The sequence below is a fragment of the Molothrus aeneus genome, chromosome 4 (assembly GCF_037042795.1).
Source record: "Molothrus aeneus isolate 106 chromosome 4, BPBGC_Maene_1.0, whole genome shotgun sequence".
Taxonomy (NCBI): domain Eukaryota; kingdom Metazoa; phylum Chordata; class Aves; order Passeriformes; family Icteridae; genus Molothrus; species Molothrus aeneus.
The window spans coordinates 73,409,370-73,436,751 of record NC_089649.1 but is presented as its reverse complement, the minus strand read 5'-3'; the positions used below and the strand labels follow the sequence as shown (position 1 = coordinate 73,436,751).

Below are 27,382 nucleotides of genomic sequence, written 5' to 3'. Positions count from 1 at the left end.
AGGGGCTGCCAGGGGCGGGGGGCACAGGGAGATCCCAGCTGGGGCTGCCAGGGGCGGGGGGCACAGGGGATCCAGGGGCTGCCAGGGGCGATGGGCACAGGGGATCCAGGGGCTGCCAGGGGTGATGGGCACAGGGGATCCAGGGGCTGCCAGGGGCAATGGGCACAGGGGGATCCCAGCTGGGGCTGCCAGGGGCGATGGGCACAGGGGATCCAGGGGCTGCCAGGGGCGATGGGCACAGGGGATCCAGGGGCTGCCAGGCGGTGGGCACAGGGGTCCGGGCCGGGGGCTGCCATGGCAGCCGGGCCCGCCGTGTTCGTGGGGAGACAGGCAGAGGGAGCTGTGCGGGAGGAACCGGCAGCGAGCAGCCCCGGCTCCGGCTGCAGGGGAGGAGGCGGCTGCCGGCGCTCGCCCTCCGCCTCCCTCCGTCCCCGCATCCTCGCTCGCCGTGCTGAGCCCCCAGCGCCCCGGGGACCCGCCATCCCCAGGGTGCCCAGAACCCTCCCAGCACCCCGCCGGGGCCTTCAGCCTCGGCTTCCTTCCTTCCTCCTCCTCCTCCTCCGCGTCCTCCTCCTCCCCCCCACCCCGCAGCCACCACCCTCCCTCCCTCCTTCCCTCCCTCCTTCCCCGGGGCCTGCCTGGCATGGAGCTGCTGGCCGCGGGGAGCATCCCCGGTGCCCCGCATCCCCGTGGCCGCATCCCCCGTGCCCCGCATCCCCCCGCCCCGGCGCAGCGCTGAGCCGCCCGCAGCCGCCTCCTTTGTGCGGCGGAGCGGCTGTGCGGGCTCCGGCCCCCACCCCGCAGCCCCCGGCTCGGGGCTGGCCCGCGGGCGAGCGGGAGAGGTGCTGCCCTGGCCGGAGCAGCCCAGCGCCGGAGGTCGGCGGCCAGAAGCAGGTACGGGGCGGCAGGGGATGGGATGGAGCGGCGATGGTGCCCTGGGAGGCGGCGGCTCGTCCCCAGGATGCTCCTCACCCGGGCCCCCGGGAGCAGCGGGACGCGGCGGGGACAAAGCCGCTGCCAGGCTGTGAGGACGGACCCGCCGCTCCCTGCTCCAGGGGCTGGGGGGGCAAAAAAACCATCCGGATTTTCATGCCCACCTCCCCCGGGCCCTCTGTGCCTCAACCCCTCGCCCACCGCGGTGCTCCCACCCTGCTGGAGCGCGGGGAGGGATGGGGACCGGCGGCACGGGCAGCGTCCTCCATCCAGCCCGGCATCTCCATCCATCCACCCCGGCATCATCATCCACCCCGGCATCCCCCTCCATCCACCCCAGCATCCCCCTCCATCCACCCCAGCATCCCCCTCCATCCACCCCGGCATCCCCCTCCATCCACCCCAGCATCCCCCTCCATCCACCCCGGCATCGCTCTCCATCCACCCCGGCATCCCCCTCCATCCATCCCGGCATCGCCCCGCTCCCGCAGCAGCCCCACACCTCTCCTGTCCATCCCCTCCCTCTCCAGCCAGGCAGGGAGCTGCCTGCCGGTGGTATTTCGGGGCTGGGTGGGCAGAGGAGCGTTGAACAATGCCCGGGAAGGCAGGCAGGCTCCATGATGGAGGGCAGGTAGCAGCCCGGGGATGCTGCAATCCCGGCGGCGTTTCCCGGCTCCGGATGCCCGTGGGGTTTATTAGCGTGCTAACGACTGCACGAACCATCCCCTCAAATCCCGGCTGTTGCCGTGGAGATGGGAGCGAGGCGAGGTTTGCGGCCGGGGTAGGACCTGCCCAGCCCCAGGAGCGCTTCCCGATCCACCCGGGCCGGTGCCGCCGTGGATTTCGGCCGGGAGATTCGGGCTGAGGCTGCTCGGGTGCCCCGGGAGAGGCGGGCAGGGACCCGGGCCCGCGGCAGCACGGCACCATTCCCCGTCCCTGCGCTGGAAAAGCGCTTTCTCATCCCCCGGAGCTGCCGGCCGTGCTTTGTGCTCGCCGCGGTTCGGGTTCCGGCCGGGCCGGGCCGGTGCTCGGGGCCCGGCTGGGCTTGATGTGGGAGGGTGTGTTTGGTGACGGCCCCAAAACGCAGCCAAGCGGGTCACACACCCTCCCGGCTCATCCCGGGTTTATTTCTGGCATGGATTTCTCGCCTTTGCTGATTTTTGCCTTAAAAAATGGTTTCCCAGCCTCGTGGCCTGGTTGTTCCTCTGAGGGGATGCTGAGCCACCAGGGATGCTGCCCTGGGACCAGCAGGGGTGGATGGAGGTTCTGTGCCAGTTCAGGGCTCACCAACTGGTGGTTGTGGGATGCAGGAGGGCCCTGAGGGCTTTTAGGGTGGTGGGATATATCCCCCTTTGTGGGATATTGCAGAGGGATGAGCAGGGGTTACTGCCACCCACGGGTGCCCTGGGTGTTCTGGGGTAAAAGCATCACAGTTTTCATGTTCAAATGACAAATGAATGAAAAATGAAAGTATTGTGCCCTGGGGTGTGTTTGTGCCTCCAGGCTGGAGGGGACCTCAGCAGCCTCCTGGGGTGGATTTTCACTGGCTTGTCCCCTTTCACAGGGGTGGGTTCTCCCCACTGATGTCGTGTGGAGGATTTTGTGAGTGGGGGGTGAACCAGGTCTCACAGGGACCCTCACCCACCAGGCAGGAGAGGCCACCATGTCCCCTGCATCAGACAGCCCAGGGATGGGTGAGAACTCTAGGGGATGGATCCCATTCCAGGCTCCATGGGCTGATCCAGCAGGAGAGGGTTGGCCTTCTCTTGGAGAAGGGGGATCCCAACTCCTGCTCCTGGCATTGGACAAGGGGCCCTTGGGGACCCCTGATGCTGCACGGGCTCATTGGGCGGTTGTTGGGCAAGAGAGCCAAAGGGTCACCCCTGCCACCTCCTGTGACAAGCTGGGGGTGGATGGAGTGAGATTCCCATGAGTTGTGCACCTTCCTGGTGGCTGGGGGTGGATCGAGTGAGATTCCCATGAGTTGTGCACCTTCCTGGGGCTGGTTGCCCCAGAACAGGTTGTGAACCTTCCCAAGGGCTGGGAGGCCTTCCCAGCAGTTATGGATCTTCCCAAGGGTTTGTAGAACCACAGGATCATTCAGGCTGGAAAGGCTGGAAAACCCTCTAAGATCATTCAGGCCAGGAGCTGTGGAACTTCCCAAGGGCTGTGGAGCTTCCCAAAAGGGCTGTGGAGTTCCTCAAAAGCTGTGGGTCTTCATAAGGGTTGTGGAACTTCCCAATGGCTCTGGATCTTCCCAGGGCTCTGCACATTCCCAGGGGTTCTGCACATTCCCAGGGCTCTGCGCCCTCTTTAGCACCGTGTGCCCTCCCAAGGGATGCACGTGGTGGGAGGAACACGGGAGGCTGGGATGGAGGCACAGGGGGCACCCAGAGGAAGGACCAAGGAGGGATTTTTGGGGACCCCCAGCCCGGTATCACTGACCCCCATCTCTTCCAGCGCCCGGCACCACTCGATGCTGACTCTCTCCCCGGAGTGCCGCGTCCCCCCGTCCCCACGCCATGTCCCGGCGGAGCTGCCGGCCCTGTCCCTCGGCCGGGGGCTGCCCGGCCGGCCCCGCGTGTCCCCGCAGCCCCAGGCCATGAGCGGGCCCCGGCGGCGGGGAGCAGAGCTGCGGGATGGCCTCGCTGGACCTGCCCTACCGCTGCCCGCGCTGCGGCGAGCACAAGCGCTTCCGCAGCCTGTCCTCGCTGCGCGCCCACCTGGAGTACAACCACACCTACGAGACCCTCTACGTGCTCTCCAAGACCAACAGCATCTGCGACGCCGCCGTCTTCCCGCTGGCCGCCGACGCGGCCCTGCTGGCCCCGGCCGCCCGCAGGGACTACTTTGAGAGCACCTCCTTCCAGGGCAAGGACCAGCGCTTCTCCTGCGACCTGGTCCCCGCCGACGAGCTGGAGCCGGTGCCGCCGTCGTCGCCGTCGCCCCGCTATGTGCACGAGATCGAGATCCCGCTGAGCGAGATCTTCACCCGCGGCAAGGCCGTGGCGCCCGCGCCCGGCCCGCCCGCCGCCGCCGACGCGGCCTACGAGGAGGGCCTGGCCCGCCTCAAGATCCGCGCCTTCGAGAAGCTGGAGGTGGACAAGAGGCTGGAGAAGCTGACGGAGGAGGTGGAGCAGAAGATCGCCTCGCAGGTGGGCCGGCTGCAGGTGGAGCTGGACCGCAAGAGCTCGGAGCTGGAGAAGGCCAAGCAGGAGAGCCTGCGGCTGAGCCGGGAGAAGCAGGAGCTGGAGGACCGGGCCTCGGAGCTGTCCCGCCAGGTGGACGTCAGCGTGGAGATGCTGGCCTCCCTCAAGCAGGACCTGGTGCAGAAGGAGCAGGAGCTCACCCGGAAGCAGCAGTGAGTGCTTTGTCCCTGTCCCCACCACGGGGTGGGAGGAAAGGGGCGCCTGGCAGTGAGTCCTGGAGAATCTGGGGCTGCTCCATCCCTGGAGGGGTTCAAGGCCAGGTTGGACAGGGTTTGGAGCAGTGGGGAATAGTGGAAGGTGTCCCTGGCCCATGGTAGGGTTGGAATGAGATGAGCTTTGAGGTCTCTTCCAATCCAAACAATTCCCTAAGTCCAGAGGAGCCCAATACCACCACCCCAGGGCCAGGGCTCAGGCCCAGCCCCTTGGTGATGCCCATCAGCATCCTCCCTGATCAGGTTCTGCATCTTCTCCCACCCACTCAGTGTCCACACAGACCTGGGCCCCTCCATGGCTGGGCATGCTGAGCCAGACCTTGTCCCAGGGCCACCAGTGCTCCCAGGACATGGCCAGGCTGGGGATCAGCGAGCCACAGGCTCGTTTGGGCTGAGGGAACCTTGAATCCCACCTTGTTCCCACCCCCTGCCATGGCCGTGCCAAATTCCAGGTTTTTCTCCCAGAGGGAGGGTGGGGCAGCCCGAGCAGTGCCACCTCCATTTGCTGCTCAGCCTGTGGCACTGCCACCCTCATTTCCACCCCAGGTTTCCCACCCCAAGGCTGCTCCTGAGCTTCCCTCCAGTCCAGCACCGGGTCATTCTGCCCCTTGGTGCTGTCCAAGGCAACCAGACCTCGCTCCTCAGGAGCTGGAGCAAATCTGGAGAGGCCCAAATCAGTGAGGAGTTTGTGGGGGCAGGCACAGCTGTGCTGGGCTGGCAGCACTGATGGGATTCCTGAAGGAATTGCTTTGATTCCCATCATCCTCTGCACGTTTGTGAATGACTTTGACTCCAGAATAATGACCTGGCTCAGGAGCAGAGCTCCCAGGATGGGGGGACGGCCTGGGCGAGGAGCGGGGTCACCTGGGGCTGGGTAAGGACACCTCCAGGTTTGGGGACATGTCTGTGGGACAGGCACTGAGGGGTTTGGGGGCTGCCTCGTGGGTGCTGTCCAGGGACATCCTGGGGATGAGTGGTGAGGGAATTAAGGACACCAGCGTGGATGAGTCTGGAGCAGGGCCTGGAGACAGCTAGACAGGGTAAATAGAGGGTCAAATGCCTCTTGGTGGAACCTGGACAATGTTACCACCTAAAACCCTGGGTTTATGCCCCAAAACTACCTCCTGGACCTCCTATCCCTCAGAGAAACCCTCCTGCCCCTCAACTGTCCCCAGCAGCCCCCAAGGTCCTCCATCCCAAGGGACAAAATCCCTTGTGAGGCTGCAGGAGAGCATGGGAAGTGCTGGTGGTGGGAGGAGGTTTTCTCCTGGATGTGAGGAAGTCATCAGAAATCATTTTAATCAGTAAAGCCTTCTCTGAAAACGCTGTGGGGACATTTCCCAGCCCTGCCAGCTCCCAGGCACCATGAAGCCATTGTCCTCCTGGGAAACCTTTGGCTCTGGGCTCCCTTTTCTCTGCCAGGAGTGTTTTTCCACCCAGTCCATGGGAATGAGAGAGACACAGGTGATAACCATCGGCATCACCTTACAGCTGCTGCCCAGCTCCACATTTGCCTTCCAAATCCCCTGGGGCCCCTTCCAGGATCCTTCCCCGAGCACCCCCAGAGCTCCCAGGCTCTGCCTGCAAGCGGCAGGCTGGGGAGGAATTGATCGATAATTAATTGGTGATTAATTGGTAATTGATAGCCAGCAGTGGGAATTGTGTCACTGAAGAGCTGCCCCCTCCTTTCCCTTTGTGCTTCTGGGCAGATCATTGTGTCCAGGTGTCTGGGGTCAGCTGTGTGTGATCAGGTTTGGTGTCCAGGTGTGCACAGTCAGGGCTCTGGGGTCACCTCTGTGTGATCAGGTGTCCAAGGCCAGCTGTGTGCTTGGGTTTCTGTGCCCAGGTGTGAGCTAGGTGTGCCTGGTCAGGTGTGTGTGCTTGGGTTTCTGTGCCCAGGTGTGAGCTAGGTGTGCCTGGTCAGGTGTGTGTGCTTGGGTTTCTGTGCTCAGGTGTGCCCAGGTGTGCCTGTCCAAGGCCAGGTGTGTGTGCTGGGGTTTCTCTGCTCAGGTTGGTGTGCCCAGGTGTGCCTGGTCCGGTGTCCGAGGTCAGGTGTGCCCCAGACAGGTGTGCAGAGCTGGGTTTGTGCCTTTTCAGGGCTTCCTGGATGCTGAGGGGAGGTGTGAGCAGCTCTGTGGAGGTGTGTGCACCACCAGCAGTGCAGGTGTGAGCAGCTGTGCCTGGGCTGTGTTCACCTGGGTGCTTATGGGGTCGTGGCATGGTTGGGTGGGAAGGGACCCTAAATCCCACCCAGTGCCACCCCTGCCATGGCAGAGACACCTCCCACTGCCCCAGGCTGCTCCAAGCCCTGTCCAGCCTGGCCTTGGGCACTGCCAGGGATCCAGGGGCAGCCCCAGCTGCTCCGGGCACCTGTGCCAGAGTGTGTGTGCCAGTCCACGTGTGCCTGGCTGTGTCTGTGTGTGTGCCTGGCTGGGTGTGCCACGCTGAGTGCTGGCTTTGTGCTCTCCTGGGGCTGTGCTCTGGTTTGTGCTCTCCTGGGGCACTCAGGGGTGCAGGACAGGGCACTCTGTGTGTGTGTGTGTGTGTGTGTGTGTGTGTGTGTGTGTGTGCGTGCCTGTCCATGTGTGCCTGGCTGTGTCTGTGTGTGTGCCACGCTGTGTGTGTGCCTGGTTCTATGTGTGTGCCACGCTGAGTGCTGGCTTTGTGCTCTCCTGGGGCACTCAGGGGTGCAGGACAGGGCACTCTGTGTGTGTGTGTGTGTGTGTGTGTATGTGTGTATGCCTGTCCATGTGTGCCTGGTTCTATGTGTGTGCCATGCTGAGTGCTGGCTTTGTGCTCTCCTGGGGGGCAGGACAGGGCTCTGTGTGTGTTTGTGTGTGTACCTGGTGCACACCTGGGTGTTCCTGGAGCACATCCATGTGCAGGGGTGTGATGGCCACGTGTGTTTGGGCCATGTGGCCTCAGGGGTGTGTCTGTGCCCGTGCCCCCGTGTGCCTCCCTGGTTTTGGGGAGCAAATGAGGACAGTGGGTGTTTGTGCTGGGTGGGGTCAGCTGGGGTCACGGAGCTGCTGTCACACAGTTTGGGGGAAACAGCCGTGCTGCAGGCTCACAGCTCCCGAGCACCTGCTAATTAATGTGTTAATGAGGGAGCCGGGGCCCTGCGACCACCGGGCTGAGCAGGGTTTAAGGGTGCCACTGCCATCCTCCTCCCTCACCCTGTCACACCATCATCATCCTCTTCCCTCTGCTCCATCGTGCTCAGGAGCTGATTCCAGTCCTGGGAGTGACGGATGAGGTGCTGGGGATGTCACCTCACCCCCAAAACAACAACACCCCCTGCATGCTGGGAGCATCCCTCCATCCCTGTCCTGCCCCAGCCCAGCCCAGGGGCACAGACCCGGACCAGGCTGGGGATGGAACAGCCCAGGTGTGCCCAGGTGTGCTCAGGTGTGGTCCCAGCTGCACACTGGGCTGCAGGCACTGAGCGGGGTGGGGATGGAACAGCCCAGGTGTGCCCAGGTGTGCTCAGGTGTGCCCCAGCTGCACACAGGGCTGCAGGCACTGAGCGGGGTGGGGATGGAACAGCCCAGGTGTGCTCAGGTGTGCCCAGGTGTGCCCAGGTGTGCTCAGGTGTGCCCAGGTGTGCTCAGGTGTGCCCAGGTGTGCCCAGGTGTGCTCAGGTGTGCCCCAGCTGCACACTGGGCTGCAGGCACTGAGTGGGGAGGGGATTGAACAGCCCAGATGTGCTCAGGTGTGCTCAGGTGTGCCCAGGTGTGCTCAGGTGTGCCCCAGCTGCGCACTGGGCTGCAGGCACTGAGCGGGGTGGGGATGGAACAGCCCAGGTGTGCTCAGATGTGCCCAGGTGTGCCCAGGTGTGCTCAGGTGTGTCCCAGCTGCACACTGGGCTGCAGGCACTGAGTGGGGCGGGGATGGAACAGCCCAGGTGTGCCCAGGTGTGCCCAGGTGTGCTCAGGTGTGCCCAGGTGTGCTCAGGTGTGTCCCAGCTGCACACAGGGCTGCAGGCACTGAGCGGGGTGGGGATGGAACAGCCCAGGTGTGCCCAGGTGTGCTCAGGTGTGCCGAGGTGTGCTCAGGTGTGCTCAGGTGTGCTCAGGTGTGCCCAGGTGTGCTCAGGTGTGCCGAGGTGTGCTCAGGTGTGCCCCAGCTGCGCACTGGGCTGCAGGCACTGAGCGGGGTGGGGATGAAGGCGCGGGGACGCGCGGACAGCCCGGGTGTCCCTGTGGCAGGGAGGTGCTGCAGATCGATCAGTTCCTGAAGGAGACGGCGGCGCGGGAGGCCAACGCCAAGGTGCGGCTGCAGCACTTCATCGAGGAGCTGCTGGACCGCGCCGACCGCGCCGAGAAGCAGCTGCAGATCATCAGCAGCAGCTGCGGCACCACCCCCAACGGCAGCCTGGGCCGCTGCGGCACCCCGGCCACCAAGGCCATCGCCCGAGCGGGACCTCTGCGGGCACAGGCACGGCACGGCCTCGGCAGCGCGCCCGGGCTTCGGGAATGCGCCCGGGGGATTCGGGAATCAGCCCGGGGGATTCGGGAATGCGCCCGGGGGATTCGGGAATCAGCCCGGGGGATTCGGGAATCAGCCCGGGGCTTCGGGAATCAGCCCGGGGGATTCGGGAATGCGCCCGGGGGATTCGGGAATCAGCCCGGGGCTTCGGCAGTGCGCCCGGGGGCTTTGAGAATGTGCCATGGGCCTCGGGAATGAGCCCGAGGCTTCGGGAATGAGCCCGGGGGGCTTCGGGAGCTTGCCCGGGGTTTGGGAGCGCGCCCGGGGCATCGGGAATTCACCTTCTGCTTCGGGAATGCGCCCGGGGGATTCGGGAATGCGCCCGGGACTTCGGGGATCAGCCCGGGGGATTCGGGAGCGCGCTTGGGGGGTGCCTCGGGAATTCACCCTCTGCTTCGGGAATTCACCTTCTGCTTCGGGAATGCACCCGGGGGGCTTCGGGAATGTGCCCGGGGCTTCGGGAATCCACCCTCGGGAATGAGCCCGGGACTTCAGGAGCGCGCCCGGGACTTTGGGAATGTGCCCGGGGGGGCTTCGGGAATTCCCCCTCTGCTTCGGGAGCTCACTCTCTGCTTCGGGAGCTCATTCTGTGCTTCGGGAATGTGCCTGGGGCTTCCATAACGCAACCCTGGCCTCAGGAGTGCGCCCCTGGGTCTCCTGTGCCGGGCCCAAGCGTGGCTCTGTAGGGACCCCATCCCCTTCCCGTGGGGAATGGATAATCCCGGGGGTCCCAAAGAGAAGCTGTTTCCCGTGGGTCGGTGTTCCCGTGGCGCTGGGTGAGGGGGGCCCCCAAAGGCAGCTGGCACCGGTGGGCGAGCGGGGTGCCCTCCCTCGCTGGGAGTGCCACGTTGGCCCCTCTTGTCCCCTGTCCCCGCAGAGAGAGCGGCACCCGGGCCCGGCGGTGGCCGTGCACGGTCCCTACGGCGGCGTGGCCAACCAGCGCTCCTCCTCCAGCACCGGGTGAGTGCCCAGCCCCACCCTCCGGGATTGCAACGGCATTGAAACGGGATTGTAACTGGATTTTAACAGGATTTTAGGGATTGTAACTGGATTTTAACAGGATTTTAACGGGATTTTAACGGGATGGTGGGTAGGGGTGCACGCCCGGCGAGCCCTGAGCTGGGACATCCCCTACTGGAATAATTGCCAATATAGCCGGACGGGACGTGCCTGAGCTTGTCTGGCCATTGCTGCCTGACCAAATAGCAGCACTGTGGTGTTTCACCCCACAGACACTTTGGGCTGGCTGGGTGTGTGGTGTTTCACCCCACAGACACTTTTGGCTGGCTGGGTGTGTGGTGTTTGACCCCACAGACACTTTTGCCTGCCTGGGTGCTGCAGCTGGGCACGTGGGGACAAGTCCAGCCTTGCGGAGCTCTGGTGCTGCTGGGATGGAGCTTCCCCCCATAACAGGGGCTGCTCCTCAGGTTTCCCTCTGTGGAGAAGCTTTCAGGCCATGGTGAAGGAAAGGAGTCGGTTCTGAGGGAGGGTTTGGATCCAGAGCTTTATTCTGGCCCTCAGGCCTCTGAATGCAGCACCAGCTCCAACAGAACTCCCTGAGCCCGTGGTTGCTGCTCCTTTGAACCCCGGGGAGAGGGGAGGGAAGGGGCAGGGAGCCACCAAGCAGGGACAGGAGGGGAGGGACAAAGGGACAAAGGACACCTGGATGGCCCAATGCCCCCCCAGGGGTAGGGAGCATCTTTTGAATTCTGCCAATCACTCTGGAATGCCAGGACTGACAGACAGTGCTCGGCAGGGGCCAGGGAGGGGAAAAGAGAGGTGACTGACACACCTGGGGAAGGAATGTTCAGGGAGAAACCCGGGGTGTCTGAGACAAACCCCAACATCCCAGCACAACAATCCCGGGGTGTCTGAGACAAACCCCAACATCCCAGCACAACAATCCCGGGGTGTCTGAGACAAACCCTGACATCACAGCACAACAATCCCGGGGTATCTGGGGCAAATCCCGACATCCCAACACAACAATCCCGGGGTGTCTGAGACAAACCCCAACATCCCAGCACAACAATCCCGGGGTGTCTGAGACAAACCCCAACATCCCAGCACAACAATCCCAGGGTGTCTGAGGCAAACCCCGACATCCCAGCACAACAATCCCGGGGTGTCTGAGGCAAACCCCGACATCCCAACACAGCAATCCTGGGGTATCTGAGACAAACCCTGACATCACAGCACAACAATCCCGGGGTATCTGGGGCAAATCCCGACATCCCAGCACAACAATCCCGTCCGCAGGGCCTCGAGCCGGGCCAAGGCGGTGTCGCAGAGCTCGGGCTGCTACGACAGCGACAGCGCGGAGCCGTGTCCCACGGATGACACGGCCGAGGGCCCCCCGTACCCGGCCCGGGAGGCGCGGGGCTCGGGGCTGCGGCGCCAGGCCATCCAGAACTGGCACCGCCGGCCCTACCGCAACAGCACCGAGGGCGAGGAGGGCGACGTGTCCGACGTGGGCTCCCGCACCACCGAGTCCGAGGCCGAGGCCTGGGAGCCCGAGGGACCGGGATCCGCCCTGGTCCGACCACCTGGTGGCTGCCGCCTGACCGGTGAGAGCAAAGAGGGTCCTGGGGCCGGGAGGGGACGGGAGAGAGAGCACAGGGGGTGTTTGGGGCTGGGAGGTGAAGGGGGTGAGAGCACTGAGGGTCCTGGGGCCGGGAGGGGAAGGGAGAGAGAGCACAGGGGGTCTTTGGGGCTGGGAGGTGAAGGGAGAGAGAGCACTGAGGGTGTTTGGGGCCGGGAGGTGAAGGAGGTGAGAGCACTGAGAGTGTTTGAGGCTGGGAGGTGAAGGGGGTGAAAGCACTGAGGGTCCTGGGGCTGGGAGGTGAAGGGGGTGAGAGCACTGAGAGTGTTTGAGGCTGGGAGGTGAAGGGGGTGAGAGCACTGAGGGTCCTGGGGCTGGGAGGTGAAGGGAGAGAGAGCACAGGGGGTCTTTGGGGCTGGGAGGTGAAGGAGATGAGAGCACTGAGGGTCCTGGGGCTGGGAGGTGAAGGGGGTGAGAGCACTGAGGGTCCTGGGGCCGGCAGGGGAAGGGGATGAGAACACTGAGGGTGTTTGGGGCTGGGAGGTGAAGGGAGAGAGAGCACAGGGGGTCTTTGGGGCTGGGAGGTGAAGGAGATGAGAGCACTGAGGGTCCTGGGGCTGGGAGGTGAAGGCTGGGGCAGCTGAAGCCGTGGCACAGGGATGGAGCTTCCCCCAGCCGGGGATGGAGCCTCCCTGACCCGCTGCTCTCCCCAGTGGCCACGGACGCTGTGTGTCCCGCGGGCAGGCCCGAGGGGGCCGGGGGCAAGGTGTGCCGGCTGGAGCGGGGCAGCCCTGGCCACTGCAGCGAGGTGATCAGCCCCGAGATCCTCAAGATGAGGGCGGCTCTCTTCTGCATCTTCACCTACCTGGACACCAAGACCCTGCTGCGCGCGGCCGAGGTGTGCAAGGACTGGAAGTTCGTGGCCCGGCACCCGGCCGTGTGGACGCGGGTGCTGCTGGAGAATGCCAGGGTCTCCTCCAAGGTACTGGGGAGGGGGTGGCACCACCTGGGGCACGGCCTTTCTTCCAGAAGGGTAAAGCTGGGTGAGCATCTCCCTGGTGGCTGGGATGGTTGTGCCATTACGGTCACGGGGGACACAGGTGGGTGCTTGCTCTGGTGCTGGAGGTGTTGCAGGTGAATGCTGGAGGACAGGAGCTCACACCAGCGCAGGTTTGCATGTGCTTTTGTGGTCACGCCCATGGTTTTGTGGTCACGCCCATGGTTTTGTGGTCACACCCGTGGTTTTGTGGTCACACCCATGAGTTTGTGGTCATGCCCATGAGTTTGTGGTCATGCCCATGAATTTGTGGCACATGCTCTGCCATGGCCTCGTGTGTGCATCTCCACCCGTTTCTGCCACGTGTGTGCACAGCCAGGGGTGGGTGGTGTGGGACGTGCTGGGGTGTCCCTGGGAGTGACTGCCACCCCTGTGCCCCAGTTCCTGGCCATGCTGTCCCAGTGGTGCACCCAGATGCATTCCCTCACCCTCCAAAACTTGAAGCCGCGCCAGCGGGGCAAGAAGGAGAGCAAGGAGGATTACATGAAGAGCACACGGTGAGTCCCTGTGTCCCTCTGTCCCTGTGTCCCCCTGTCCTTGGGTCCCCCTGTCCCCGTGTCCCCTGTCCCCGTGTCCTCTGTCCCCAGGTCCCCCTGTCCCCGTGTCCTCTGTCCCCGTGTCCCCCTGTCTGTGTGTCCCCAGGTCCCTCTGTCCCTATGTCTCCTGTCCCCGTGTCCCCCTGTCTCTGTGTCCCCGTGTCCCCTGTCCCCGTGTCCCCCTGTCTCTGTGTCCCCGTGTCCCTCTGTCCCTGTGTCCCCCATCTCTGTGTCCCCCTGTCTCTGTGTCCCCATGTCCCCTGTCCCTGTGTCTCCTGTCCCCCTGTCCCCGTGTCCCCCTATCTCTGTGTCCCCATGTCCCCCTGTCCCCGTGTCCCCTGTCCCCTTGTCTCTGTGTCCCCCTGTCCCTGTGTCCCTGTGTCCCCCTGTCCCCATGTCCCCCTGTCCCCGTGTCCCCTGTCCCCTTGTCTCTGTGTCCCTGTGTCCCTGTGTCCCTGTGTCCCCCTGTCCCCGTGTCCCCCTGTCCCTGTGTCCCCCTCCCACAGCTGGAGCTGCTGCTCCTCAGGGCTGCTGCTGCAGCTCCCTGAGCCCCAACATTTCCACGACAAATCTGCTGTGGGATTGGGGTGTCCTGGAGCCAGGGGTGCCCGTGGGCCGTGTCCCCCTCCTGGGCGAGTCACAGGCAGGGTGGGCAGGGCTCCTGTGCCCAGCTGGCTCTGTGCTGGCAGGGGCTGCCTGGAAGCGGGGCTGGAGTCGCTGCTGAAGGCCACGGGCAGCAACCTGCTGATCCTGCGCATCTCGCACTGCCCCAACGTGCTGACCGACCGCTCGCTCTGGCTGGCCAGCTGCTACTGCCGCGCCCTGCAGGCCGTCACCTACCGGTGAGCATGGCCCCGTGCCACCACAGAGTGGGACAGGGCTGGGGACACCATGGGGACGGGGCTGGGGGCACCAGGGGACAGGGCTGGGGACACCATGGGGATGGGGCTGGGGGCACCAGGGGGATGGGGCTGGGGACACAATGGGGACAGGGCTGGGGACACCAGGGGACAGGGCTGGGAGCACCAGGGGACAGGGCTGGGAGCACCAGGGGACAGGGCTGGGAACACCCATGGGGATGGGGCTGGGGGCACCAGGGGATGGGGCTGGGGACACCATGGGGATGGGGCTGGGGACACCATGGGGACAGGGATGGGAGCACCATGGGGATGGGGCTGGGGGCACCAGGGGGATGGGGCTGGGGACACCCATGGGGATGGGGCTGGGGACGCCAGGGGGATGGGGCTGGGGACACCATGGGGCTGGGGCTGGGGACACCATGGGGACAGGGCTGGGAACACCCATGGGGATGGGGCTGGGGACACCAGGGGGATGGGGCTGGGGGCACCAGGGGGATGGGGCTGCGGACACCCATGGGGATGGGGCTGGGGACACCAGGGGACAGGGCTGGGGACACCACAGGGTGTGCTGAGATCACCCCTGTTCCCTGGCAGAGCACAGGGACAGGGCTGGGGACACCATGGGATGTGGTGCAGGGATCACCCCCACTCCCTGGCAGAGCATAGCCCACCTGCCCAGCTGCAAGGACCTGCCTGTCCATGGCAGCCCCAGGGTCCCCAGTGTCCCCAGTGGCAGCTGTCCCTGCAGCTCCCATCCCTCCAGGCTGCTCCCATGCAGGTGTTTCACTTCCAGCTCCATTCCCACCACCCCATTACTGATCTCATCCTGGCTGGATGGGCCGGGGGCCTGGCAAGGAGGCACCACTTTGTGGCAGAGGAGGGTGAGGAGGAGGAGGTGCCCAGTGGGATCCCACCTGGCTGTCCCCCCTGATGAAGGATCCTAGTGGAGAGAAGAGGCTCAGGGTCCCTCTCTCCTGGGAGGGAGGAACAGCTCTGCCCAGGGAGAGCTAAGATTCAGCTTGGACACCTTGCCTGAGGTCAAGGACACAGGACTCACAATGACCCTGGAGGAGGTCACAGGTCCTGGAGGGCATCACTGGCCACTCCTTAGTTTTGGCCACCTGTGGAGACAGGATTGGCCTTCCCTCCAGCCTCCAGAGGGCTGGCCCTGGCCCTGCTGCACCTGCAGACAATGACCTCAGCCTTGGTGTCTGTTCCACCTGCTCCTCATGCAGCCAGGACAGAGAATCCTCCAGGTGGGAAAACACATCCAGCCACTCCCCTGGTGTGGCCCCAGGAGCTCAGAGCTGGCTCTGACCCACACCACGAGACAGGAGACAGCCCAGAGCTGCCAGGTTGGACTCCAGGGCTGCTCCTTTGGCTGTTCCCAGGGCAGCAGAGTGAGCCTGAGCTCTCCTGGCACATCCTGAGCCGTGCCTGTGACTCACGCTCTGATTAACCTGCTGCTCTTGGCACCCTGCTCCAGCACAGAGGTGTGAGGCACTCCAGATAACACCCAGCCTTATTTTTAGTTCTGAAGTGGGACATTTAGACTTGGGAAGCACAGCCTCGGTCCCTGGGAGGTTCCTGGTGTGGTGGCACAGCCTGGGGACTGTTTGGGCTGGTGGCAGCAGGGTGGTGCTCTCTGGCACCTCTCCCCAGAGCTGGGCTCCACCCCAGCTCACGACCAACCCACACCTGCCCCAGTGCTGCCCAGGACCCAGGGGGCCCCTCCTGGTACCTCCAAGGACACCAAGGAGGAGCCACAGCAAACCCCTGCAGGGACATTTGGCCGAGAGCCACCTACAGCCACGGTGGCACAGCCACAGAGCAGGGACAGAGGCCACGGAGCAGCCCCTGCCCCTGGCTGGGGGGTCCTTCCAGGCCTGGCACTGTCCCCATCCCAGCCAGGAGGTGGCAAGGGACAGCAACGCCGTGTGACTGCAGGGACAGGGACAGGCTCTGTCCCTGCAGGGACACACGGCCTGGCAGCCCCAGCCAGTCACTTGTCACCTTGCATGTGGAAGGTGCACCTCCAGAACCTTCCATGTTCAACCTCTCCTTCCTCCCTGCTGCCCCTCTTCACCTCCAGAACCTTCCATGTTCAACCTCTCCTTCCTCCCTGCTGTCCCTTTTCACCTCCAGAACCTTCCATGTTCAACCTCCCCATCGCTGCTGCCCCTCTTCCCCTCCAGAACCTTCCATGTTCAACCTCCCCTTCCTCCCTGCTGCCCCTCTTCACCTCCAGAACCTTCCATGTTCAACCTCCCCATCGCTGCTGCCCCTCTTCACCTCCAGAACCTTCCATGTTCAACCTCCCCTTCCTCCCTGCTGCCCGTCTTCACCTCCAGAACCTTCCATGTTCAACCTCCCCTTCCTCCCTGCTGCCCGTCTTCCCCTCCAGAACCTTCCATGTTCAACCTCTCCTTCCTCCCTGCTGCCCCTCTTCCCCTCCAGAACCTTCCATGTTCAACCTCCCCATCGCTGCTGCCCCTCTTCACCTCCAGAACCTTCCATGTTCAACCTCCCCATCGCTGCTGCCCCTCTTCCCCTCCAGAACCTTCCATGTTCAACCTCCCCTTCCTCCCTGCTGCCCCTCTTCCCCTCCAGAACCTTCCATGTTCAACCTCCCCATCGCTGCTGCCCGTCTTCCCCTCCAGAACCTTCCATGTTCAACCTCCCCATTGCTGCTGCCCGTCTTCACCTCCAGAACCTTCCATGTTCAACCTCCCCTTCCTCCCTGCTGCCCCTCTTCACCTCCAGAACCTTCCATGTTCAACCTCCCCTTCCTCCCTGCTGCCCCTCTTCCCCTCCAGAACCTTCCATGTTCAACCTCCCCTTCCTCCCTGCTGCCCCTCTTCCCCTCCAGAACCTTCCATGTTCAACCTCCCCATCGCTGCTGCCCCTCTTCACCTCCAGAACCTTCCATGTTCAACCTCCCCTTCCTCCCTGCTGCCCGTCTTCATCTCCAGAACCTTCCATGTTCAACCTCTCCTTCCTCCCTGCTGCCCCTCTCCCCCCCTCCTGCCCTGCACCATTCCAGGTGGGAATGCTCCAGCCCTCCTGCACAGGGTCCTGCTGGGCTGGCTGCTCCAGGCAGCTCCTGAGCTGTAAATAATGCCCAGACTGGCACCCCTGATGCTCCTGAGCTGTAAATAATGCCCAGACTGGCACCCCTGATGCTCCTGGGCTGTAAATAATGCCCAGACTGGCACCCCTGGGTGCTCCTGGGGGATGCAGCCCCAGCCCAGGGGTGGCACTGCTGCTGCTGGGGCCACCACACGTCCCTGTGTTGTTGCAGGAGCTCCACGGACCCCGTGGGCCATGAAGTGATCTGGGCCCTGGGCGCAGGCTGCAGGGACATCATCTCCCTGCAGGTCGCACCTCTGCATCCCTGGTAAGGCCTGGGAATGGGCTGGGTGGGGAGGGAGCCACCCAGTGCCACCCCTGCCATGGCAGGGACACCTCCCCCTGTCCCAGGGTGCCCCAAGGCACTCCAGCCTGGCCTTGGGCACTGCCAGGGGGGCACTTGGGTTAGAAGGAGACCATGCTGAGTGTGAGGGGCACCACTGAGCTGGAAAGGTTCTGCCAGAACCTGCTTTGCTCAGGGGATGAGGAGCAGTCCTGGAGCCCAGGCCGTGGTTCAGGAGCTCGTTCCATCCCTCCCTGTGCAAACTGGGAGTGCTGGGTGTCTGCACCTCCCTGCTGAGCTGGAGTGTTCCAGGGAGGCTGCTGACATCCAGATGAGAGGGATCTGTGCTGGGCTTGGTGGCACTGAGCATCAAAGGCCTGGCTGAGCTCTCCCTGCTCAGCAGCAGCAGCAGCAGCAGCCCTGGAGGGCGACACTGCTGGGGGGGCACAGCAGCTGCTCTCAGTTTGGGAAAGCATTTTGGGGAGATGCTGCTGGAGCCTCATCTGCACCCCACAGTGTCTGGGTGCTCAGGAGCTGATGGCTCACACAGCAGGACACAGCTCTGTGCCTCAGGACAGTCCCTGGGCACTGTGCACGGCCGTGTCACCCCCAGAGGATGTCACCCCCAGGGGATGTCAGTGCTCAGGGGATGTCACCCCCAGGAGATGCCACATCCAGGGGATGTCACCCCCAGGGGATGCCACATCCAGGGGATGTCAGGGCTCAGGGGATGTCACCCCCCAGGGGATGTGACCCCCGGGTGTCACAGCCTGGTGGCTCCTGTGTGCCCTGGGGGAGCAGCACATGGCATGTGGCTTCTCCACCTGAGCCAGAGCCCAGGCCCTGCTGCTGCTTTGATCCCTGCAAGCAACAGAGTTCAGGGCCTGATTTGGGTGTCCAAGGGTGGAATCACAGAACCCTGGAATGGGTTGGGTTGGAAGAAACCTTAAACACCACCCAGTGCCACCCCTGCCATGGCAGGGACACCTCTCCCTGTCCCAGGGTGCCCCAGTGTCCAGCCCAGGCACTGCCAGGGCTCCAGGGGCAGCCCCAGGTGCTCTGGGCAAGGTTTGGGTGCTGGGCACACGGAGCTGCCCTGTCCCAGTGCCACCACAGCCCGGGCAGCGCCCACGTGGGGACACCCAGGGTGACCCCCGGGTGCTGGGGCGGGAGAGCTCTGGGTGCAGCCCCTCCGGGCGGTGCCTGGGGGCGGCCGTGCCACCCCAGCTGTTGTCCCTGTGTCCCCAGCCAGCAGCCCACCCGCTTCAGCAACCGCTGCCTGCAGATGATCGGGCGCTGCTGGCCCCACCTGCGCGCGCTCGGCGTCGGCGGCGCCGGCTGCGGCCTGCAGGGACTGGCCTCCCTAGGTAGGACTGATGGGACCGTGGGTCACTGGGGTAGGGAGGGAGCTGTGGGGTCACCAACACACCCTGTGCCCCAGGCCCAGCACTCAGGATCATGGGCCACTGCTCTGGGGAGGGGCTCTGGGGTCACCAACACACCCTGTGCCCCATGCCCAGCACTCGGGATCATGGGCCACTGGGGAGGGGCTCTGGGGTCACCAACACACCCTGTGCCCCATGCCCAGCACTCAGGATCATGGGCCACTGGTCAGGGGAGGGGCTCTGGGTCACCAACCCACCCTGTGCCCAATGCTCAGCCTGTCCCCAGCCCAGGGAACTCAGGATCACGGGTCACACAATGGGTCACTGGGCTGGGGAGGGGCTCTGGGGTCACCAACACACCCTGTGCCCAATGCCCACCCTGTCCCCAGCACAGCATTTGGGATCATGGGTCACAAAATGGGTCACTGGGCTTGGGGAGGATCCAAGGGCCACCAACCCACCCTGTGCCCCATGCCCAGCCTGTCCCCAGCCCAGCACTCAGGATCACGGGTCACACAATGGGTCACTGGGCTTGGAAAAGGTCTCTGGACCACCACCCCACCCCATGCCCAATGCCCACCGTGTCACCAGCCCAGGGCACCTCCAGGCGTTCTCTGGACACCACAGGGACTCCAGCCCTCCCCAGGCGCCACCACCCCCTCCTGCTGTGCAGGGACAAGGACAGGGCCCTTGCTGTGGGCAGGGAGGTGCTCCCTGGGGTCTCTGTGCAGAAGCCCACCCAGCCCAAGCCCCGTGGGTGCTCCTGGTGCCCCCAGCCCCTGTCCCCTCCCCGTGGCGCTGATGATGGCTGTGTCCCCCAGCCCGGAACTGCATGAGGCTGCAGGTGCTGGAGCTGGACCACGTGGCCGAGATCAACCAGGAGGTGGCAGCTGAGGTGTGCCGGGAGGGGCTCAAGGGGCTGGAGATGCTGGTGCTCACCTCCACGCCGGTGACCCCCAAGGCCCTGCTGCACTTCAACAGTGAGTACTGGGACGTGCTGGGAGCTCTCTGGGCATCCAGCATCCCCCACCAGGGATGGGCCAGGGGGAGCTGATCTTGCCTTGGGCCACGGGGAGGGCGGAGACGCTCCCTCCATGGCCCCAGGGTAACCAATCCCAATGTTTGTGACACACTTGAGTCCTTGGCTGAAGGCATTGGCCAGGGCAGGAGGTGCAGAGCCCCAGGAGGGCCCGTCCTGGAGGCCACAGCTCAGGTGGCCATGGCTGCAATGCTGGAGCCCACCCCTGTGGGTGGCAGAGGCAAGGGGGCCCAGGGGAGAGGGAGGACACCAGTTTGGGATGGTGTGGTGGTGTGAGGTCCTCAGGACGAGGTGAGAGATGAGAATTTGACTCCATGTTCTCAGAAGGCTGATATATTATATTATATTATGTTATGTTATGTTATGTTATATTATATTATATTATATTATATTATATTATATTATATTATATTATATTATATTATATTATATTATATTATATTATATTATATTATATTATATTATTATATGCTAAAACTATACTAAAGAAATAGAAAGGATACATCAGAAGGCTAGACAAGAATGAATAATAAAATCTTGTGGCTGACCAGAGAGTCCCACACAGCTGGACTGGGATTGGTCATTAAGTCAACACAATTCACATGGAACCAATCAAAGGTGCACCTGTTGGTGAGCAGCCTCCAGAGCACATTCCAAGCAATCAGATAATTATTATTGTTTGCATTTCGTTTCTGAGGCCTCTCAGCTTCTCAGGAGAAAAATCCTGGGCAAAGAAGGCAATGATAGTGACATGGCAGGGCAGCCAGGAGCCATCTCACAGCCCATGGTCCCCTGGCCAGGCCTCCTCCATCCTCAGGGAGAGGAGTCCCCACACACAGGGGGCCTTGGGGAGCTCAGGGTGGGCTCTGGGCTCCCTGCTGGCCCAGGGGAGGAGATCCAGGTGCTGTCTGTGCCCCCAGGTGTGTGCAGGAACCTCAAGTCCATCGTGGTGCAGGTGGGCATTGTGGACTACTTCAAGGAGCCCCACAGCCCCGAGGCCAGGAAGATGTTTGAAGAAATGGTGAACAAACTGCAGGTAAAGGAGCCAGTCCCAGCTCACAGGTGGCACCAGTGACAGGGGCAGAAATGTCCCCCTCTCCCTCCCTCACCCCATGCCCTTCCCATGGCAGGGATTTGAGGTGTTCCTCTCTCTCCCTCCCTTGTTCTGTGTCCTTCCCATGGCAGGGATTCTTCTCTTCTTCCCTTGCCCCTTTCTTCCCCATGGCAATTTTAGAGAATTGATAAATTCATGGAGAATCTGGGGCATTCCCCAGTCCCCCCCTCACCCCATGGCAGGATTTGGGGCATTCCCCTCTTCCTCACCCCATGGCAGGATGTGGGGCATTCCCCAGTCCCCCCTCACCCCATAGCAGGATGTGGGGCATTCCCCAGTCCCTCCCTCACCCCATAGCAGGATTTGGGGTGTTCCCCTGTCCCTCCCTCACCCCATAGCAGGATTTGGGGCATTCCCCAGTCCCTCCCTCACCCCATAGCAGGATTTGGGGCATTCCCCTGTCCCCCCTCACCCCATGGCAGGATGTGGGGCATTCCCCTGTCCCTCCCTCACCCCATAGCAGGATGTGGGGCATTCCCCTGTCCCCCCTCACCCCATAGCAGGATGTGGGGCATTCCCCAGTCCCTCCCTCACCCCATGGCAGGATTTGGGGCATTCCCCAGTCCCCCCTCACCCCATGGCAGGATTTGGGGCATTCCCCAGTCCCCCCTCACCCCATGGCAGGATTTGGGGCATTCCCCAGTCCCCCCTCACCCCATGGCAGGATTTGGGGCATTCCCCTGTCCCCCCTCACCCCATGGCAGGATTTGGGGGGTTCCTTTCCCCCCTCACCCCATGGCAGGATGTGGGGCATTCCCCTGTCCCCCCTCACCCCATGGCAGGATTTGGGGGGTTCCTTTCCCCCCTCACCCCATAGCAGGATTTGGGGCGTTCCCCTGTCCCCCCTCACCCCATGGCAGGATTTGGGGCGTTCCCTTTCCCCCCTCACCCCATGGCAGGATTTGGGGCATTCCCTTTCCCCCCTCACCCCATAGCAGGATGTGGGGCATTCCCCTGTCCCCCCTCACCCCATGGCAGGATTTGGGGTGTTCCCCTGTCCCCCCTCACCCCATGGCAGGATTTGGGGCATTCCCTTTCCCCCCTCACCCCATAGCAGGATTTGGGGCATTCCCCTGTCCCCCCTCACCCCATGGCAGGATTTGGGGCGTTCCCTTTCCCCCCTCACCCCATGGCAGGATTTGGGGCGTTCCCCTGTCCCCCCTCACCCCATGGCAGGATGTGGGGCATTCCCTGTCCCCCCTCACCCCATGGCAGGATTTGGGGGGTTCCTTTCCCCTCCCCATGGAGCAGGGGCCCTGCTGGCTGCCCCCAGCCCCGCTGTCTGCTCCTCCTGTTGCAGGCCCTGAGGAAAAGACCCGGCTTCTCCAAGATTTTACACATCAAGGTGGAAGGAGGCTGTTAGCCCTTCAGGGAGCCCAAAGCACATTCCCTGCTCTGCCCTGACGGGGACCCCCGGCTCGGGCACCAGGAACCCCAATCTCGCAGCCTTTGGGGCCATCCCAGGTGACAAGGTGCTACTCAAGGACAAGTTTTGGCTGTCCCCAGAGGCAGGGCCGTGCTCTTTGCCAGGAGGAGGAGGAGGAGGAGGATGGCTTTGCAGCCCTGCAGCTGCTCCTCACCGAGGCTCCGTGCCTGGGGACGGATGTTCTGCTGAACTCTGGTTTGGGGATCCCTGACCCCGCTCTGGGGCTCTTGGCTGGGCTGGCCACTGCAGCCCCGGGGTGCTGGACCTGGGCTGGGAAGGGGCTGCTGCTCCCCCAGCGTTCCACAGGGTTTCTTCTCCTTTTCATGTGGGATTTGGCAGGGGGCACCCAGAGCCAGGGAATGCTCCCAGGAACCAGCACAGCTCAGCACAGGCCAGGAGCAGAGCTGCACCTCGGGGAGCCACGGGACACCAGGAGAGATGGGTGCTCCTCCAGAGGCCTCCAGCCTCGCTTCCTGTCCTCCAAACCCTCCTGCCAAGGCAATAAACCATCTCCAGATCCTCACCCACCAGGAAACAGGGCTCACACTCCTGTGCCCGCCATCCCCAGAGTCCATCCGGGGTCAGTTGTCACATGTGGAGAGAGAGACTGTCACAGGACACCCACCTTTGCCTTCCTGAGCGGCCTGAAGGAGAAACCCTGGCCAGAATATCCTGAAATGATCCTGGGAACAGCACCAACCAACAGCCCTGGCTGGTCCTTATCTACAGCCACCATTTTCTAAATCTGATTTTTCTTCTGAGTTTCCTCAGCCTGCAAGGACATCATCATCCCCAAAAGATCCTTTCTCCATGGGAAAGGGCTTTGGAAAGGCATCCAGCAGGGCCAGGCATCTCCACCCTCCACCCTGGGGAGAAGGTACCAGGAGGTGGCCCTGGGACTGGGGACAGCACCAGAGCACTGCCAGCAGTGGGGACAGCCCAGCCTTACCCACAGCCCCAGCCCCTGTCCTTGGACCCGGCGGGCTGAGCGGAGAGGAAGCGACTGGGACAGTGGATCTGGGGCTTTTCCCTCCTCTCTGGAGCAGCCCTGCAGGTTTTGGTGCCTGCTGGCCAGCCTGGCTGGGAGGGGACAGCTCCCAGAGCCCAGCCCTCACATGGAGGAGCCTCCCCCGAGGGGGGACCGGCTGCAGACCCAGCACCACGTCCCTCACCCATGGCACAAGAGCTGCTGACCTCAGCTGGGGCTGCCACCCAGCCCCTGGGGATCCCCAGAGCACAGCAAATCACCCCCAAATGGCCGAGGCTGCCGGGGCTGGAGGCAGCTCGAGACCCTTCAGCCTCCCTCCCTCCTGCCTGCTCTGAAGCAGGGTGGGTTCTGTGGCCACAGCCCCGTGGGAAGCAGCCCTGCTCCCCCTCCCGTGCAGCTTTCCAGGAGAAGGCTGCTCCTGAATGCACAAGATGCGGGAGCCCAAAAACGCCTGCGAGAAGCTCCTGCACCTCCCAGGTCCCACGGACGAGGTCCTGACTCCCTGCCATGCCCACCGTGGGTTCACCTCCACCCTGGGCAGCCTGGCACACTCCTAACCCAGGGGCAGGAGGAGCAAGGGGTGCCCCCAGCAGCAAAAACCACCCAGCAGAGCTACAGCCCCCAGGGACCAGCTGGGGCAGGAGCATGGCCCAGTGGAGATGGCAGCACCACAGCGCAGGGACTCGTGGAATTCCCTTAAAAACAAAAACAAAACAAAGTACCTATTTATTTCTATAAAGAGAAGAAGGAAAATTATATACTCAGCATGTTTATACACTCTATGCTTAAAGACTCTCGTGGCCCAGAGGGGTGCCCAAGCCTGGAGGTGGCTGCTCCGGGTGTGCCTGGAGCCTCTCCTGGCTCCTGGGAGGGCAAGGATGAGGAGATGGAGAGAGGGAAGGTGTGAGGACTCTCAGAGAAGCCTTCTGTGCCAGAAGAAGGGGTCAGTGGCTGTGTATGTGGTGGCATTGGTGACCCTGTGACATCCCCGTCCCTGTGCTGCCCCCGGAGCTTTGGAGGCACGGCAGGACCTGGATTCCTGGTGCATCCCCAGGAGCCTCTCCTGGATTCCTGGTGCATCCCCAGGAGCCTCTCCTGGATTCCTGGTGCATCCCCAGGAGCCTCTCCTGGATTCGTGGTGCATCCCCAGGAGCCTCTCCTGGATTCCTGGTGCATCCCCAGGAGCAGATCAAACCCTCACCTCTCCTCGGGGCATTCCTGTAAAACCCAGCTCAGCAAAGCCACGTTTTTACACAAATCCTCTGATGACACAAGACCTTGAGCGGGTTCAAGGATGAGAAGATGGAAAGGGGGGGTTTCTCCCTGTTTGGCTTGGGCTTGAATGGATCCCTTCCTCCTCCTCCTCCTCCTCCTCCTCGGCTGGGGATGAAGGCGGCTGGCACAGTGACAGGAGCGGTGGGAAGGAGGGCCCTCCTGGTGGTTCCTAATTGCCCAGCTCGTTAATGAGCTCATTAAGGGCTCTGAAATGTCAGACGGATCCTGCCCCTGCCGCTTCCCCTGCCCTGTCCCGCAGGGGTGTGGCCCCCCAAGGCCCCAGCCCCACGGGAGGCTCCGGCCACGCTGGCCCTGGGTTCACCCTGGGTTCACCCTGGATTCACCCCTGGGTTCACCCCTGGGTTCACCCTGGGTTCACCCCTGGATCCACCCCTGGAGTCACCCCTGGGTTCACCCCTGGGTTCACCCCTGGATTCACCCTGGATCCACCCCGGATTCACCCTGGATTCACCCTGGATTCACCCTGGATTCACCCTGGGTTCACCCCTGGGTTCACCCCTGGATTCACCCCTGGGTTCACCCCTGGGTTCACCCCTGGATCCACCCCTGGAGTCACCCCTGGAGTCACCCCTGGATCCACCCCTGGAGTCACCCCTGGATTCACCGGAGCCTCAGCGCCATTTTCTCTGGAAGTGATGGGAACACCCAGAAATGCCGAATTTCCTGGGAAAGCCGTCAAGGCACACAGCACGTTCAGCTCAGCCCCGATGAGAAGTGCCAGAGGGGCTCTGCGATGACAATCCCACTAAAATCCAGGGATCCAGGGACAGGATTGGGGTCACAGCCGTGGCCAGAGCTGGCAGGGGCTGGATGGACGGTGGTTCTGAGTCTGGCTCCTGCAGGGCCAGTTCTGGGGAGATTTATTCCTTTTCTACTGCTTTTCCCAAAGTTTCCCGTCTGACATTGCCAGCATTCCCCTTCCCCTGAGTTTGGGCGCTGGCCAGGGATTTCAAGAGGAACAACATCACCAAAGGCAGCTCGGGGGGGGCCAAAGCCACCCCAAATCCCTGGGTTTGTGTCCCCCTGGGTTGGATTTCCTGCTCCCCATCACTCCCAGCCCCAGGGATGCTCTGGGAACCAGGGGCCTCCTCCTGCCTTGTCCCTGTGCCTCGGGGCTCCAGGGTGTCAGGGTCTGGGGGAAAAGGGACCCCCAGGCTGGCTCTGCCCCACCAGGGTTTTAAACTTCTCGTGTCTGGATCCCCCAAAAGAGCCTGGATTTAGGGAAAACATAACAAAAACACACCCAGGAGAACTGTTGGCAATGGCTCCTGAAGTGGTGAACAGATATTTTCCTTCAGCTTTTAGGGGAGGCCCCAGCCCAGGAGCTGGAGCATTGCTTCAGCCTCATTTTGGGGTGACAGACAAACAGCAGGTTGGGGTGGAGCAAAAGCATTTGGGAATTGGTGCCAAATGAGAAAGTGCTTTAAAAGGGAAAAAATCCCAGGGAGCAGGGAGATGTTGGGAAGCAGAGATGGTTTGTTGTGAAGCATTGCAGGGTACTGTGAGGTGGTGATGGACCTTCCCCATCAGCGGGAGGCAAAATAATCCCTGGGGAGGGTGGGAGAGCACTGAGGGAAAGCTGCTGCAGCAGCGAGGAGGGAAAACTGCCCAAAAGCAAGGGAAAAAAAGGGATTTTCTAATGCAGCCTCAGGATTGAGCCCGTGGAGGGCAACGAGGCAGGTTGGGGCCGGGGACAAGTGGGTGCAATGGTGTGGAGCAGTTTTTGGGAAGCGAGGGGGTGATGCACAGTTGCTTCGAGATAATCAGAGGAGATAATCAGTGCAGAGAATATAGAAATCAGGAACTGGAATCATTCCCTGCAGCCCTGGATGGCAGCGGTGTACAGCGACCTCCCCTCCCCAGAGCTTCCCGTGGCCTCCCTCCCTCCCAAGTTATTTTTTTAACTCTCTATAAATTTAGGTCTATTTTAGTCTTTCTGCAGCGATGTGCCAGTGTCTGGAGAACCAAACATCCCTTCCTGCCCCCACCCCGTGGTCCCTGGATGCTAAACCGGGCGTGGTGTGAATGAGCCGGAGCAGGGCTGGGAGGGCAGGGCAGGGCAGGGCTGGGGAGCAGCGCCAGCTCCGGCCGCAGCCCGCGGGTTTAGCACTTTGGTTGGAACTCTCACCTGTAGACGCACTTTGATGTTGTTGCTTTGAAACTTTGGCAAGTGTAAACAATGTGTATTTAAAGAATTACAGAGAAACGACCCCCAGCCAAGCGTGTAAAGAGCTATTTTATGACTCGGTGTTGAATAAAGACTCTGGAGATCGAGCTGGGTTTTCACTCTCCCGGGGAGCACACTGGACCCACACCAGTGACACCAGTTGCAGTTTGGGGCTGCAGGTCCATGGGCTGCACTTGTCTGGCATCATGGGGCACGGGGACAGAGTGGGACACAGGGACCAAGTGGGACAGCACAGGGCAGGCCCTGGCACAGCAGCGCTGGGGCTGCCCCTGGAGCCCTGGCAGTGCCCAAGGCCAGGTCAGACACTGGGGCTGGGAGCAGCCTGGGACAGGTGACCCTGGATGATCTCCATGATCCCTTCTAACCCAAACCATCCCATGATTCTGTATTTCTTTCACTGTCCTCCTCTAACACCTGTAACCCACCAGACCCAAGTCGCCCCATGTTCTCCCAGCACCATTTTCCTGTCTGATTCCCCCCAAATGCCTGGATCCATCCTTGGAGTCCCCTGGTGCTGTCACACAGCTGCTGCCCTGAACCTTCTTCCATGAAGCAAAGTGGGAAATGGAAATGCCCCATTGAGCAGAGCCAATTAAAATGTCACTGAGCAGTATCTGAGAGCTCCAGGCACACACAGAGGTGCTCCATCCTAGAAGCACTTCTGGCATGAGCCTGGAGTGTGCGCTGCTCTGCAGCA

At 62.7% G+C, this 27,382-nt stretch overlaps 1 protein-coding gene across 1 annotated transcript; it reads left to right on the top strand.

The window, feature by feature from the left end:
* Positions 1-779: 779 nt before the first annotated feature.
* FBXO41 (F-box protein 41) lies at positions 780-26,771 on the top strand. Its single transcript, XM_066548857.1, has 13 exons — positions 780-894; positions 3,394-4,294; positions 8,563-8,791; positions 9,720-9,802; positions 11,102-11,409; positions 12,098-12,366; positions 12,823-12,938; positions 13,667-13,819; positions 17,139-17,234; positions 18,498-18,616; positions 19,456-19,614; positions 20,594-20,709; positions 22,088-26,771. The coding sequence occupies exons 2-13, from the start codon at positions 3,573-3,575 to the stop codon at positions 22,148-22,150; spliced, it is 2,433 nt and encodes an 810-aa protein (XP_066404954.1). The 5' UTR covers positions 780-894; positions 3,394-3,572; the 3' UTR covers positions 22,151-26,771.
* The last annotated feature ends 611 nt before the right edge of the window (positions 26,772-27,382 follow it).